Source organism: Bemisia tabaci, chromosome 6 (assembly GCF_918797505.1).
Source record: "Bemisia tabaci chromosome 6, PGI_BMITA_v3".
NCBI classification, from domain to species: Eukaryota; Metazoa; Arthropoda; class Insecta; order Hemiptera; family Aleyrodidae; genus Bemisia; species Bemisia tabaci.
This window is the reverse complement of record NC_092798.1, coordinates 23,136,191-23,152,287: the sequence shown is the minus strand read 5'-3', so window position 1 is coordinate 23,152,287 and position 16,097 is coordinate 23,136,191. Positions and strand designations below refer to the sequence as shown.

Below are 16,097 nucleotides of genomic sequence, written 5' to 3'. Positions count from 1 at the left end.
TCAATAAGTACAGAGAGTTGCCTAGCGGGCGATTGCGGGCGTTTCGATTTAAATTCGTATTTTCATGATATGCCTTTACCGTCGAAGTTAAGGAAATGGCAAATTGCGAAATTGATTTTCTTCAGAATTCCGTTATCAATTTTATGCATGTCTTTAGATAAATTTGCGACAAGTTGAAAAAAATTGACGTGTGCAGTTAGTGCTGTCTAGCGTGATTTGTATGAACTAAAAGCGTTATCACTTTCCCTGCCTCTGCTGATTTGGCAACGAAGCCAATATTTGTCTTTTGGTGTCCTTACTAATAACGTAAGTTTTTATCAATATTTATAAGTTATTTTTACCTTACAGCCCATATTTTTAACGAAAATCGAGACAACTTCATTAAAGTTCTCTGCTGTACTTTAAATCTCCATCTGGATGCTCTTTTTCTAAAAACCTGAACAGAGTTTCTCAGAAGATAACCTCTTTTCTCGCTGACATTTCATGCAGCATTAAAAAGACAGAATTTTTTTATTTTCTATTAAATCAAAGGACTCACTCAGTTTGTAACTCTCTGCTTTAAGAAGTAGCTGTCTGATCCTTTCCCATGTAGCCTCTTTGAAAACTCCTCGTGAGGATGTGCCGATTCAATTGCACATAGACTGCAACCCAAGCCACCACTGAAAATGAAGTCTTATTTTGGAAGTAAAACCTTAAACTTAGATCAGTAGAAAGTATGTTAGTTTGCCTTTTATCCATCATCTCAGAAATATACATTCTGCTGGAAAGTAGCCTTATCTAAACATTCCCAGTGACAGGTTCCGTCTAATATGCCCTGTTACCTACCAACGTGTATCTCTCAGATGATATATGTATGAAACTTACTTTTATGTAGAGTTCAACTCTTGGAGACTTTTGGATTATTAAGTGTATAGCTCAAACCAAAGTGTACAGAAAGGTCTAACTTGCCGAATAGCAGCACGCATGTAGGCAATTCTGTGTTTCTTGCAACTCTGTGCTGCGTTGCTTTCTATCTTGGTCAGTGTCTCCGTAAGAGAGAAGGGTAACGTTAGCTCAATTAGACTAACATTTATCATGATCCAGCACACTTCTCAGAGAAGAGTACTGACGCCAAGAGAAACGTTCACCCAGAGCCTTGTTAGACGCAGTTGTTTATTTTTAACTGTTGCACTCCATCATCGGCTCAGGGAAATTTTCTCAAGTACAGCTATTGGCATAGGTCATATAATTGCTTCGTTTTTTTTATTTTATTTTATGACTTTATGTTATTTTTGTGCAGGCTATATTTTCGAAATGTTGAGGCTTCCGTTCTCAAGGGGCTTGCCCTGTGTGCGGGTTGTATGGTCAGCAGCTGTGAGGGGAACTGCTAGCAATCCTGCTCCGGAGAAGATTGAGGTCTTCGTTGATGATAAAAGTGTGCTTGTTGACCCAGGAACTACAGTTCTTCAGGTAATTTTTTCTGTATCATCTGACAACATTGAGGAATGTATTTTCTACCGTACAAGAGAATGAATCGCAATTTTGCTATTTCAATATTAGTTACTTGCACATTATTTGTATACAGGAGAAGCAACACTTGCAATTTCTGGCTATTTTTCCTTACTGTTAAGGGAAAAGGCTCTGAAATTTTCAGACAAATTTGTGCGACAGTTCTCTAAGGAAGAAATGAAATGTCCTCCAAATTACTTTATCAGTGCAAACAAGATATGTTCCTTTATGTAGAATATGACAAATTATTTTGATGATGAAGATACCTGTTAATTACACAAAATGATTTTGAATGGAAGCCAGTTTGTAAATTCTTATAAATTCCTGTGATTATTTTTTAAATTTTCTAGGATATTTTGTGAAAATTTCATATAGAAATTTTGAAAACTATCGTGAGTAAGTAAGTAAAACGCTGAGGAGAAAACATTTGAATCACTGCAAGCAAGGTATTAGCCTTCATATTTTCACCCTGAATATATTTTACTGTTATTTCAACTTCACAGATGCTCTCTTTTTCCAATTCATATCTTTATTATGTATTGATAATTTTACAATATTTTCTCCAATTTCAGGCAGCTGCAATGGTAGGTGTTGAAATCCCTAGATTCTGCTACCATGAACGTCTTTCTGTTGCGGGAAACTGCAGGATGTGCTTAGTTGAAGTGGAAAAGTCACCTAAGGTGAGTAACTACTTTTATGTTTTACAAACGAATTTTTTTTTCATCAATTTAATTCATTTGTTTTCACTCAGAAAGTATAAAGAAATAAAAGACCTTACCTTTTGGATGACCCTCGTACTTATGCAAATTTGTATTTTATATGGCTTTGTTTAGTTTTACCCTTATTTAACTACCTATTTTATTTTGCTTTTTTTTAAAAGAAAAAAAATCAGTGATTTTTTAAAAGAAATCTTAATCTTCCCAAAAACCAAAAAAATTAGTGAATATTTAGAGTGTTTCAAATAATTTTGCATTGGTTCTATTTTGCAGCCTGTTGCTGCGTGTGCTATGCCAGTAATGAAAGGATGGCGCATCAAGACAAATTCTGAAATGACACGAAGAGCAAGAGAAGGCGTCATGGAATTCCTGTTGGTGAACCATCCACTTGATTGTCCAATCTGTGATCAAGGTGGAGAATGTGATTTACAAGACCAGAGTATGGCCTTCGGCAGTGATCGCTCTCGTTTCACTGATATTCATCATTCAGGAAAGAGGTAATGGGGAAAAGTTAAAATTTTTCACATGAAAAGAAGGTAATTGTCGTAAAATCCACAAGAGTGTGTGTTAGCTTGAAAAATTTGTATTTGAGAAGAAGATAGCCAAAATTTTGTGGCCAAGGTTTAAGAAAAGATTTCTTCGCATACCATTTTTATATGATTTCAGCCATTTCTGTTGGGTACCTTTAAATACATTATACAGATATTAAATGCTCACTTTTTCTACTTGTTTTTTTCATCTGAAACAAGGATTCAACGGTATATTGTTTATTTGGCTATTGCAACAATTAATAGTAAATTGCTCTCTTTGTCTGTTATCATGGCACAGGATGCTGGGAATAGTATCTGACATCGGTGGGTGTTTAATGAATCAATATTAAAGTATTTAACAGCAATGGTTAATGCCTAGAACTAATAGAAGAATATGAATTTTTCAGAGCTGTAGAAGACAAAGATATTGGACCTTTGGTGAAGACAATCATGACTCGCTGCATTCACTGCACCAGATGTATTCGTTTTGCATCTGAAGTCGCAGGGGTGGATGACCTAGGCACAACTGGTCGTGGTTCCGATATGCAAGTGAGTATAACGATCTCATCCTCAATTCTACCCTCTGCATTATTTAGTCTTCGTCTTGAGCTTGATTTTTTGGCCCTAAAAGTCAATTTTTCAAGGGCATTTGTTTTTAATTTTTTTTTTTTTTTTAAAGTCAATCTTATTTTTATATTAAAAAAAGGAAAAAATTGGCAGCTTTTGATTTCATCCAGATCTTTTCATCTGTAATGGGAGCACCTGCATGCCACAAGTACTTGAGTACTTTTTCCTGCCTAAAATTGTGTGCCAAACACGTTAGTGCCAATGGTTTTCACTGAAACGAACTCCCAAGCTCAAAGAAGCTCTGGAAGTTGAGACTGCAATGGAGGGGATTGCCTTTGTTATGATGAGAGGCCACCTTTATATCTAGTCAAAGTCTCAATGTGCAGAAAAGGCACAAATGCATCAGTAGGGTTGTTATGCCTGCAGCCGTAGAGTTCTTGCACAAAGCTACAACCCTGTCAATGAATTTGGTTCCTATCTGCACTTGGAGAGTTTGACTGGTTGTAGATGTGAACTATTTCAACCAATCTCAATCTTCAGAGCTTTTTCTGAGCTTCAGAACTAATTTCAAAGGAAACCGGAGGTATTATAATATGATTAAAATATGTACGTTGTTTTGCTTGAATTTTGCCCCTGGAAAGTGACTCAGTCTCCAAAAAATGTCTGGAATAATTTATGCAGACTTTTTGAAAGCCAAAGTAAGGAATCTGCCCAACATGAATGCTGATATTTTAACAGAATTTTCAACATAATTTCGAGTTATCACAACGATACATTTGACCTCACATCAAACATGATGTCACCATTCAAATTGTAGCAGTTTGGTGGTTAGCGGGGAGATACCACCGTCAACGTCTCCTCCTGTGATCTATTTGTTCTTCTGTATAAGCAGTTCTGTTCTAACATTTTTTGGATGCCCCTGCTAAATCAAATGTTATCTCCTTGCGGAACCAATTTTTTTTTTTTTTAAGTTCTAACCCTCTAATTGTTTTCTTTGCATAGAAAAATCAAGGGAACAACCACTGACAGGCGAAACTCTTCTGGGTTCAATCCACGTTTTGCATCTTAATTCATGAAGTTAAAATTGTTGTTAGCAACATTCAAAAAAATTATCTGATTTATTCACAGGTTGGAACTTACATTGAGAAAATGTTCCTGTCAGAACTCAGCGGTAACATAATTGATTTGTGTCCTGTGGGTGCTTTGACTTCAAAGCCCTATTCATTCACTGCTCGGCCATGGGAAACACGCAAAACTGAAAGTATTGATGTGTTGGATGCTGTTGGAAGTAACATTATTGTTTCTACACGGACTGGAGAAGTCTTGAGAATTCTTCCTCGTCTCAATGAGGTAATTCTTTGTTCATTAATTTTTGCTTTGCATGATGACTTGTTTAAATTAACTCATCTTTTACCCAAGCTTTAAACTTTAATTCAAATTTTGTCTATGTTTTTTAAACTGAAATAGCATTGCGTTTCTTTTCTTTTCTTCCCAATGTCCCAGAAATTGTAAGCTATAAAGACTCCTTATTCCAATTTACGTTCAACACATTTTCTGCCACATTGTTTTGGTGCGTTCTCCCTACTATGAAGTACATGCTTTTAAATTTTAAATACTGCTAGTAAAAAAAAATAAGAAATGGAGATTGAGCTTCCTAGTGGATCGAACTTTAGGAAAACGGCACACTTGCACTGCATAGCTTTGTCGATAGAAAGAAATTGGTCGTGTGAACGTTGTTCATTTCACTTACCACCGAACCTGAAAAGCTGGTCAAATTAGCTGGTTTACAGTGAACGTGTTGAAAAGAATTCTAATACTACTGTTAGATTTTTTTTCAATCAGTGCCTATGCACTTGTCTTAATTGCAATGTTTCATTTAGCCATCTGATTACGGTGCACTCTTCTCTCCGAAGATATCTTTTTATCAAGATTATTTCAAATAATCCAAAGGGTTCAATCCATGTTCAGGTTTCTCCACTTACTCCCTATCTTTTCTGAAATCTATATGTAACTTTTGCTGCAAACTCTCTTAATTTTGTACTGAGCAATAAAATATTTTCCAGGACATCAATGAAGAATGGCTAGCTGATAAGGCGCGATTTGCCTATGATGGACTGAAACGTCAAAGACTGATGACACCCATGATGCGTAACAAAGATGGTGAACTCGTTGTTGTAGATTGGGAGGATGCTTTGATTGCCACAGCCTCAGCGCTCAGTCATGCTCAACCAGATGAGGTACATTCTGATGAATAGTTTTAAATAATTATTTAATTTTTAAGCGTAGATTTTTTGCAAACTTCTGATCAATTGGAGCTGCATAAAAATGCAACAATGCAATTGAAGCACTTATTTAAAAAAAATGCAGTCAGATTTTTTCTCAAAATTGAGTTTTTGACAGAAAGTGGTACTAATATTTACATGAAAGAGTAGAGCATTCTTGAAGAGGTTTCATCCTTTTCTTTCCAAACTGTCAAGATTACCATCTATCGCAAGAATAAAAAAATGAAATCAACTGATTGGATTGGAAATTTTATGAACTAGGTAGCATCTACAACAGCTAAGAAACAAAATATTTCAGCCAGTCATGATCTCTTTTTCACTTTAATGAATTGAACTTATCCCATGAGAGTGGCTTTTTTTTAAACACGCCGCCCACTGAAGAAAATTTGAGTGTAATCAAGAATTTCAGTCTACAGCACGTAAAGTGGTGGCTGAGGGGCTGAGTTAGGTGAGCTGTCCAATCTTACATCTAAGGGTTAATGTGCCTCAGCAACCCCGGGCTCTTTGAATGTGCCAATATATCTGCGTTTCAACCCTCAAACAATAGGTTGAGCCGCTCACGTGACTCCACCCCTCAGTTGCCTCATTATAGATTCATTGCAGATATCAATTCTCAAACCTTTTGAATATCCCAAGTCAGTCTTTTATTTTACACATTTTCACTCTTTAATGCATTATTCCCTCCAAGGAAGAGGATTTTAACGGGTACGCTAACTAATTTCTCATTTTGTATGTTTGACAGATTGCTGGTATTGCTGGTGGCTTGGTTGATGCAGAGGCTTTGGTAGCCTTGAAAGATTTGTTGAATCGACTAGGCTCTGAAAATTTAGTCACTGAAACTATTTTCCCAATGGAGGGATCTGGGACCGATTTCAGAACTAATTATTTGGCCAATTCAACCATTGCAGGTAAGAATTGCATTAAAAAATAGTATAATTTTTTTATTTTTGATGGGTCTGTTGAACACATACATACTTCTCGCCAATTGCGTAGGCCTCATATCGGTACCCCAGAGCCAAACGGTACCTAACTCCATTTTAGTCTGTTTGAGATATTAGGGGAAAACCGTGTGTCAATCCCATTGATTCCAATGTAAATAACAATTTTTAAAACTCTGTAGCTGATAACCTGCATTAAAAAGGGCTACCAAATATTACAAACACACGGAACGCAGAGATCAGAATCATTAAAATCAGCTCTCCTTATGGTAGAATTCGCAAAGTCAGCAGAGTCCCTGCCAACTAAGTTTACGCACCTTTAGACTGCGATAAAAGATCCACCATCTTGATTTGTGCATTCACTTTCCATGCAAAAATGACATCAGACGATGTTCCATTACAGTCTTCAAAGTAGGTAAAAAACTTATTCGCTGTAGACTCCATCACATTTTTTCCCCCTCCCACCCCTTTCAAATACTGTTTTTTTTAAAAAAATTAATCCTATTTCTTTTCCAGGCATTGAAGAAGCTGATTTGGTGTTATTGGTTGGAACAAATCCTCGCTTCGAAGCGCCCTTGTACAATTCGAGGATTCGCAAGTCATACCTTCATAATGAACAGAACGTAGCTCTCCTAGGACCAAAAATTAATTTAACTTATGATTATGAGGTATCTGCAATTTTGTCATTTTTGGATGAAAATCCTTCTTTAATTCTTCCATTAAAAAGAACAAAGCAGCGAAACGGATCAGTCAAGCAGACACAAGTTGGTTGGTCGTATGATCAGCCCAAGGTCATCATTTTTCTCACTGTAGAATGAAAATCTTGCGTATTGTATAATTTCCCTCATGGAGTTTACTGAAGTTGCACCAAACAGCTTAACTCCATAATTGAAATCATATTCTATGCGAGATTTTCCCTCTACATAGGGAAAAGTAACGTCACCTTAAGCGTTCGTACACTCAACCAACTTAAGTCCAGTTTTTTCATTGCAATTCTTGAGATTGAATTCTGAATGCTCCCATGTTATTATCTGCATTCAAGCAAACCTCTCGCCTGGTAAATGCCTTTTCAGAGCAAAGAATAGTTAGACTTTCTATTTTGCCTGAGTCCTGTTGTATACAGATTGTTTCCTCATAAAAACTCTAAAAGTGCTAAATTGCCTCAGTCAATACTGAAATTCCTTGAAAACTTCATTCCTGGTGGACATTGTAATGCCCTTAAAATGCTCAAGTCCACAAGATGAATTACCATACATATTTTTCCTAAACATACGTTCTTTTAAAGCTAAAAACACAAAATATCTGTGGAACCCTCTCAATTCAAATCGCTACCAATCGAGAAATCTTAACAAGTAGTATATGTATGGGTTCATTCGAGAGGTTAATATCTTCAGTTTCAAGTTCCCAAGTAACGCAATCTTCTTTAACCTGTTCAGGAATAACGTAAATTTCCTTGAGCTTTATCAGAAAGTATCACTCTCGGTAGAAAATCTGTCACAATATCAGACTTTTTATCAATCTTGTATAACGATGTAATGACATTTTCAATCTTACCCTAATGTTTGGTTACTTTCCAGAGCGGCTGTTACTAATGTAGGGCAGCTCATATTTAATTAGTAGAATTAATGATCTCTATCTCTAACCGTGGACTCATTTTTTAGTAAAAAGCTGATGAAACCTCGGCAAAATTCAACTATACTTACACTCACATTGCTTCATTTGCTTTGTTCAGGTTGGCGCCAAATGACCACCCCCTGTTTTCTTACATTTTTCTCCTATTCTAATAGTTTCCTCCTAAATTCCTATAACTCAAATTCTTGTTTCCCAAATGTTTTACAGCACCTAGGTGATAGTGCTAGTGATCTGAAAAAACTGGTTGACGGGTCGCATCCATTCAGTGCTAAATTGAAAGCAGCAAAGCGACCACTCATTGTTCTAGGCTCACAGCAACTAGCTCGATCAGATGGAGCTGCCATTCTATCTCATGTCCAGCAATTAGCGAAGAAACTCTCTTCCAGTGCGGTATGTTTAAACATTACCGATACTTCAATATCCTTTCTTCTTTCAATAGAAGACTGGTGATGAATGGATCAGTTGCACCTGTCACAGAATCATTTGTTGATGATTTCAGATCGGTAAAAAATAATACTATCTGTCCAAATGCCTCGTTTCTACATCCTCTATTAACAGAGATATTGTCCTTTAAAATACACAATGTATGAGGTCAGCTACTACGGTGGTTGGCAGCACGGCTTTTTCCACCTTGGGTTTATCAATGTTTTAAATTGAGCAACCAGTGCAAATGTATGCATCACTAATTTTGGTGAATCAGAGTTGAAAGAAACCATGATATGCACCCGTTCGGCGTTTGACTTTGTGCATTCAATTTTTTGAAGGGCGATATCTCCATAAATATTAGACATAGAAATTTGACATTAAGACTCACCTTATCATTCTTTGCCAATTTATTCCTGAGTTTTAACCATCTAAACGCAATTCTATGGCTACATAGTGCAACTGATCCATGAATACTTCTGTTTTCACAATTTTTCAACTTTCCTTCCGTTTTGTGAAGAATGTTTGTATGTTGTTGGAACTGGAATGGAGGTGAGGTAATATACAATTCTGAGGCAACAAATGTAAACATTTAAAGATTATAACTTAAAATCTTCAGAGAGGCTCCACCTATGCGACTCATAGAAAGCTCCAATTACCTCCAAAGAAAGTATTGAATATGTTTCCGTATCTTCTTCGAGCTGTGTACCATTGTCTGTTTTGACTGCACCAGCTAAATAGATCAGTGATTTTGCCTAGCTAGTGAGATCTTACTCCAGAGGTCTCTTTCAAAATTTTAAATTCATCAATTTCTGCTCGGTTTGATCACTGAATTCTAAAAAAATGCAGGGAACAATCCTTCAAATTCATGAGATACTCCAAAGAAAATACTTAGTAGTAAAGAGATGGGCCGTCAGTTTGTGAGATCTGAAATTACTCTTGGTGGTAAAAGTATGGATGTGAGCCTCATCTGCTGAACTTAATCCTTTATATCGTTAGAATGGAAAGAATTATGTCCAAAACTGACATTATTCTTGCAGTTTTTTGTATTTTTTGTATTTTACGGACATCGCAAAATGGATGCTTGGACTCATTTATTACTAACCGGCAAATAACCAGAGCTCTAACTCTGTAAAATTGGAAAGAATACAAGATGAATTAACACATTGTGTCTGGTGTACATACCTTTATTTCCGCGCAATGTATTTATTTAATCAACTTTACTTTTTAAATGCACCCTATTAACACATATTATGAAACAACCGACCAAAATTAGAACTATTCAGCTTCTTCCATTGCACCGCACACCATCAAATGTCCGAGAGTTTCTGACAGCGTCTTAACAGCATTGCCTGTGTCTTTATCTGGAATTTTGTCGTGGAACAGATTAAGTAAGTAGCATGCAGCACTAGCGAGTCCGTAATAATTTTCGTTCATGGTACAAACCCCGCCGATGAAAATAATAAGACACCCTGCTTGAATTTTAATCACGTCAGAGTTTTCATTATTCGTGAAGTAGAAGTAAAAAAAAACTAATGGAAGGGCTAGATTTCCCATTGCTAACGTTTCATCAAAATCATAACGGATCATTAACTCAGATGCCAGAAAGGGTAGGATGACGGATGGGCTGCTTTTATCCATGAAGTGTTGGAGTTTCTGTATGTTTGGATCGCTCATGAATTCGCAGAGAATAGTTAGCGCAGCTGTAAGGGTGGAGTACACCCAACCAACAAGGAATAATGGTGTGCCATCGTCCTTATCCAGTTGTGATTTCAGGCAGTACAAAGAAGTGCCAGCCAACATCATATTTACCACTGAAGTTTTGGTATTCATTGTTGCAATTTTGTTATTACTATTAGACTCATTCGACTCATGATTTGCCATGATTAAAATTTATTATTTTTTTAAATTTATGAAGACACAAGATACCATCTAGGCTAATTCACTAATGTAAAACAGCTGATGAGAAAAGTACATGGCAAGTTGATTGTCAATGTTGCCAAATTTATCATTCCATACTTGCAAATCTTGACTGGATAACAGCTGTTTTTTTTTTGTCCAATAGTATAGATGCACATTATGAGCTGTATCATGTAACCATTTTTGAAGGTTGAATTGTAAGGCCCATTTCTGTGTATCTGGCGAGATTCTGATTAATAATTGATGAATTTGGAAAATCAGACCGAAATTATGAAAAAAAAAATGTCCTTTTATTATGACCAACAAGCGTCTGCTGGTGGTGGAGATACGTCTGAGAGAAAAATCATCCCTTCCACTGAATTTTTGCTGGGACTTAAAAATTGTGGTTATTGTAATCAATATGTTATTACAAGCAGTTATATTCTCCGTGTAATATTCTAAAGTCAAGCTTTTTAAGTTGAAATTAGAACTTAAGAAGCTTATATCTGACGGTATGTTAACAAATGAGTGAGACTTTTTTTTCTGGCTTATCGCATGCATAGACATCAGAAAATTTCGCTGCGAAATTTTTAAAATGTGCTTAGAAATCTGAAAACCAGACAAAAGGACCAATCTTAACCCCCTGATAACGAAAATTTAAAGCGAAATAGCGCGAAATCGGCCATTTTCCGGATTTATCGCGTAATCGTGCGGAATCCGCGAAATCATCCGTACATTTTCGTGAAATTTATGTATGTATGCGTGTAAGACGAAATCTGCCGCACTTTTTTTCAAAATAAGAAATTACGGAGTTGTTTCTGAGCATTAGTCGTCATTGGCTACTAGCTATCAACGTTCGCCAATGGCATCAAAATACTGATAAAAGAAATGGTGGCAACCAGGACATAAACATAACTTCAAATAATTTTAACATGTGATCGTGTGAAAGCTTTATTTTATGTTGCCAAACGCAAAAAGCGCTACAAAAATAACTGCGAAATCAGCAAAAATAACAGCGAAATTCAGGAAAAATAACCGCAAAATGGCGGAAAAATAAAAGTAAAATATTCCTATGTCTACTCATGCATTATTTTTCATTTGTTTCTCTTCTATTTTTCTTGCATTTACCATTTGAAAGTGAAAAATTTATGTTTACAGGAACCTGACTGGAAAATTTTGAACGTGCTTCATTCAAATGCATCCCAAGTTGCAGCATTAGATTTAGGTTACAAAGCAGGAACTGCTGAAATCAGGCAAAAACCACTCAAAGTTGTGTATCTCCTAGGAGCTGATGAAGGCACCATATCGCCAAACGATCTTGCCTCCGGCGGTGTTGTAATTTATCAAGGTATTTTATCCATATTAAATAGATCTATACATGCCAAAAGGCACTAAGTTGCACGCAGACTCTATGCTCATGGTTCCATGAAATTTTCAGACATCACAGATTATATCGTGAAAAAATTTTAAAAAGAAGTTTAATTAAATCAAATAATTCAAAAATGAAACATTTATCTGATGAATATAAGAAAAGAAATATTTACCAGTTTCCTTAAAAAGTTGTTTTTCATTGAAGCAAATTTGGTAACGTCTGGAGGTTTACATGGTGATCTCTCTTAGCATGGCAAATCTTATGTAGTTTCTTCACTTAGCTCCACATCTGAGTTTCAATATTTTTAATAAATAATATTTTGAAGACATCATTGATTTTTTCTTCTTTTTCTTCTTTTTTTTTCCATCTACTCTGAGAAAAAATTAGGAAATAAACTTTTGCAATCAAAAAAAGATGGACACCAATATAATAGGTCAATCTGATTGAGAGAGTAAGTTGAGCATTGCTACATTTATGTTCTCTTATTAAATAGCTAACATTACCACTTACTGTGTTTCATTACTATTACTCCAGGACATCATGGTGATGTTGGAGCTAGTATGGCTGATATTGTCCTGCCTGGCGCAGCTTACACCGAAAAACAAGGAACATACGTCAACACTGAAGGGCGGGCACAACAAACTCTAGTCGCCGTTACTCCTCCAGGTCTTGCCCGAGAGGACTGGAAAATCATCAGAGCTCTGTCAGAGGTTTGTACTCAGTTTTTTATTTGTTCTATATTAATGAAGAAAGTTCGCAGAGTAATTATGGCCTTAAAATTCCTTAAATTTGAGGATTCATATGTAATTGGAGGTCAAGCACGTATGTTTCTAATGAATATTTGTATTCAAAATGAGGAGTCAGAATCTGAATGTTCAATAATAATTTAGTGAACGGTGATTGGCAATCAAGTCTGAGGCATTCAAATATCTGTCACCAGAACATCGTAGCTACCTATCTATTCCAATAACTTATCATGTGACGCAATTTCAGAATCACCAAACTCATCATCAACGAAGATGGCAAAAATGCCATGTTTTAAAATCTGTAGATCAAGGTCAGTATCTTTTAGAAAAATTTTGATATTGGATGATTCAAGTCGAGAATTTTCAAAATCGTTTTATCCCTAATACAGAGAATCTGATAATTTTAGGTTTGTCAGGTAGCATAAAAGTAAGAGGCACTTTGTGATATGAGACAGTGAGAGAGAAACGCCAGTTTGTGAGAAACTGGACTTCAGGCTATTTAAAAATATGAAGGGCTCTTTAGGTAGCATTGAAGACTCATTAATTTTTCTAAAGTATACTAAAATTAGAATGCAAAAAAGTTGCTGAATCAATTGAATTATATTTTTAATTTTAATTGTGCTGTAAAATCATTGCCTCAATCCTATAAATCAGCAAAATTTATCAGGGAGTACTTTATGTAATTTATGAGGAATTAAAAAACACATCTTTTACCCAGCAACCAAAAAAATTGGTTAAACATTCAAGTTTAATTGATGACTGTAGCCTCATTTCAATTTATTTTTGCATGAATCAATGTCATTCATTAATTTTACTAAGCTCTCAAAAATGTAATTTGATGATTTATTATAAATATGGTTATTTTTTTATCAATACTTTAGTTGGCTGGTTACAAACTTCCGTATGATACTCTCTTTGAAATTCGGGATCGTCTTGATGATATTGCCCCTCATCTGACAAGACATGGTGAAGTTGAAGAAGCTAGTTTTCTGGATCAGTCAGTTGAACTTTCAAAGGTATGATTTTATTCCATCCAATACAAATGTACAAATCAACTTATTTCCAGGATCACACCTCTATTGGCAGATGGAATCCACAAGGTATATAACTATATGACTGTAAATGACAACAATGTCCGAAAGAAGAGAATGAAAGCTGGGGGATGAAAACTCTTTACACAGGAGGAAAACTTTTTTTTTGTTGTTTTCAAAATATTGACCCCACAGACTCAGACAAAAACTTAGAATCTAGAAGTTACTGGCAGTAAAAAATAACATAGCATTATATTTTCTGTCAGGTTAAAACTTGAGAAAACATATGAAAGTGAAATCATCGATTTTTACCTCAAGAGCCTCTCCTTTACAGTGAAGTTGGATATATTTGTCAAGTAAAAAGTTGGCACCAACTTACCAAGACAATAAGCAAAGCTATTTTGAAATTCGGTTCCAGATTTTAAACTTTTACGGCAGTGTTCCTTTCTACCAAGGGAGGACATTTTACCAAATTGTTTCCTGCTTTCCCAAGAAAACACAAAATTATTGCCTATAGCCAATGTTGTACTCTCCTATTAGCAGTGATTGCTGTGATGTTCGTTCTTGTTAGTATCTTTAACTCGCACAGGCCCCTCTTGCCTAGCATTGCACCAAAAACATGCTGCAGAACAGACTTGAAGTAAATATTATCGATTTGGCCCTTGTGAACACTTGAAACTTGTTACTATGCCTGGCTTGGTAGGGAATTTTCTACAGATTTTGTCTTTTTTCAAATCAATTTATCCAAATGTACAAAAATAAGGTGTACAAAATGGAATGAGTAAATTTTCCATAATTAAAGAAAAACCAATTAAATTGCTTAGTAAAGCAAAATGTATGCTCTATAAGAGCTGTTGAAATGATAATTTTATGACTTGTGTTTTGTCATACGTATTAAAAAAAATGAATTTATTGTTTTATTTTCTTCCAGAACATCGCAAGTTCATTTGACTCCTCACCAATTGACGTGAAGCAGAAACATTTAGAAGATTTCTTCATGACAGACGCCATCAGTAGAGCATCACCAACTATGGCCAAATGTGTCCAAGCTGTGTTGAAGCAGAAGCAATCTAAATATTATGAAGGAGAAGTTTAAAGGAGACAAAAAGCAATTAGCTCGTGATAATTAGCCTATCAGGCAAGTTTTAGCATCTCCTTAAATGAATCATGCACTGAAAAATCATTCTGATAAAAAATTACTCAATGTTATAAGAGCCTAGAACTATATTTATTTATCTTAGTCTTATTCCATCTCATAACCTGCAGTGGAGACCGTTTGACACTTGTCTCTATGCTGAATTTTAAGTTTGAATCATCGAAGTAGCAAATGGAAGGTCGTAATTTTAGTGATATTTGAAGTTATGTGTCTCCATGTCCTCCTAAAAAAATGCTGAAGTGAGGCTCAATTTTTTAATGTTTTGCATAATTCACATATTTTCTCATGGTTTTCTGATTCTCATTATAGTTGCGAACAAAATTCGGAATGTCTCTTTCAAATCTAGAAAAAGTCCAATAAAGCAGGAAAAAAAGAAACTGCTTTTGATAAGATCGTTTTAATTTTTAAAGTAAGACAAAAAACCAATGTCAAAAAAATTTTTGCAAATAACCACATCCAAGATTTTATGCCCATGATCTGTAAAAAATTTTTAATGCAAGTCATATAACTGTTAGTAGCTAGTGGTCCTCTCTTGACCCTGAACATTCATTCTTGGTATGTTTTATCAACCTACAACAAAGGATATTTTATACAACTGTGTAATTCTCTGAAAAGTTGACCTGTCTATTTCAAAGAATGCAGTTTTTCTTAGCTTACATATAGGAATTTTTCCTCATATAAATTAAGTCACAGCTAGTTTATTGATTCGCCATCACTACCGTCTATTCTCCAGCAAAGCTGCTGTCGGACTCCATCATTAATCAAGTCTGCTCTGAAGTATAGAGCTGTTTATCATTTTGTAATCACCAGAAGTAGATAAAACTTCTGTGCATTGTTCCTTTCTTGCAAGGCTTCTTGTTTGTAAATTGAATTGTTATTGTAAATATTTGAATACATTGTTTACGTAATCTTAACCAGCTGAGTCTCTTATTTTCTCAACATCCCCCCCCTCCATTTTGCCCCTTGCTAATGGGCGTTTTTTTCTCTTAGCCATAGACATTACGTTTAAACACTTTAAAGTGTCCTAAAAGATTAATCATGCGGAGTGAAAAATGTAAAAAAATCCTCAGACCTATGCATGGAGGATCCCTCCTCTCTCTCGAAGATTTATTCAATAGAGTAAACTTCAGAAAGAGCCAAACCGAGAAACCGAGTGTCACGGACATTACAAGTTCTGAAACTGCAATTTGAGAAACTATTTTAAAATTGAATTTTCTCATCTAACAGAAATCCCAATGAAACTCCAGGTGCATTTGTGGGTTTAATATAATGTGAAGTTGGTACAATTGATGTCCAGTAAAACGTTTTCATGACAAT

General features: G+C 35.5%; 1 protein-coding gene across 1 annotated transcript; it reads left to right on the top strand.

Annotated features, from left to right (window-relative positions):
- The first annotated feature begins 149 nt into the window (after positions 1-149).
- Positions 150-15,694, top strand: ND-75 (NADH dehydrogenase (ubiquinone) 75 kDa subunit). The gene is made up of 14 exons (XM_019058108.2): positions 150-306; positions 1,280-1,449; positions 2,061-2,168; positions 2,478-2,701; positions 3,142-3,283; positions 4,430-4,651; positions 5,365-5,538; positions 6,326-6,491; positions 7,038-7,189; positions 8,361-8,543; positions 11,634-11,823; positions 12,382-12,557; positions 13,475-13,609; positions 14,556-15,694. Exons 2-14 carry the CDS (start codon positions 1,294-1,296, stop codon positions 14,718-14,720), a joined length of 2,193 nt encoding a protein of 730 aa, XP_018913653.2. The 5' UTR covers positions 150-306; positions 1,280-1,293; the 3' UTR covers positions 14,721-15,694.
- The last annotated feature ends 403 nt before the right edge of the window (positions 15,695-16,097 follow it).

Excerpts from the sequence above, each read along its gene's own strand:
- ND-75 (XM_019058108.2), top strand. The coding sequence starts at position 1,294 with ATGTTGAGGCTTCCGTTCTCAAGGGGCTTGCCCTGTGTGCGGGTTGTA. Across the intron at positions 3,284-4,429 it reads GTCGTGGTTCCGATATGCAA|GTTGGAACTTACATTGAGAA; the intron begins GTGAGTATAACG and ends ATTTATTCACAG. Across the intron at positions 7,190-8,360 it reads ATTTAACTTATGATTATGAG|CACCTAGGTGATAGTGCTAG; the intron begins GTATCTGCAATT and ends AATGTTTTACAG.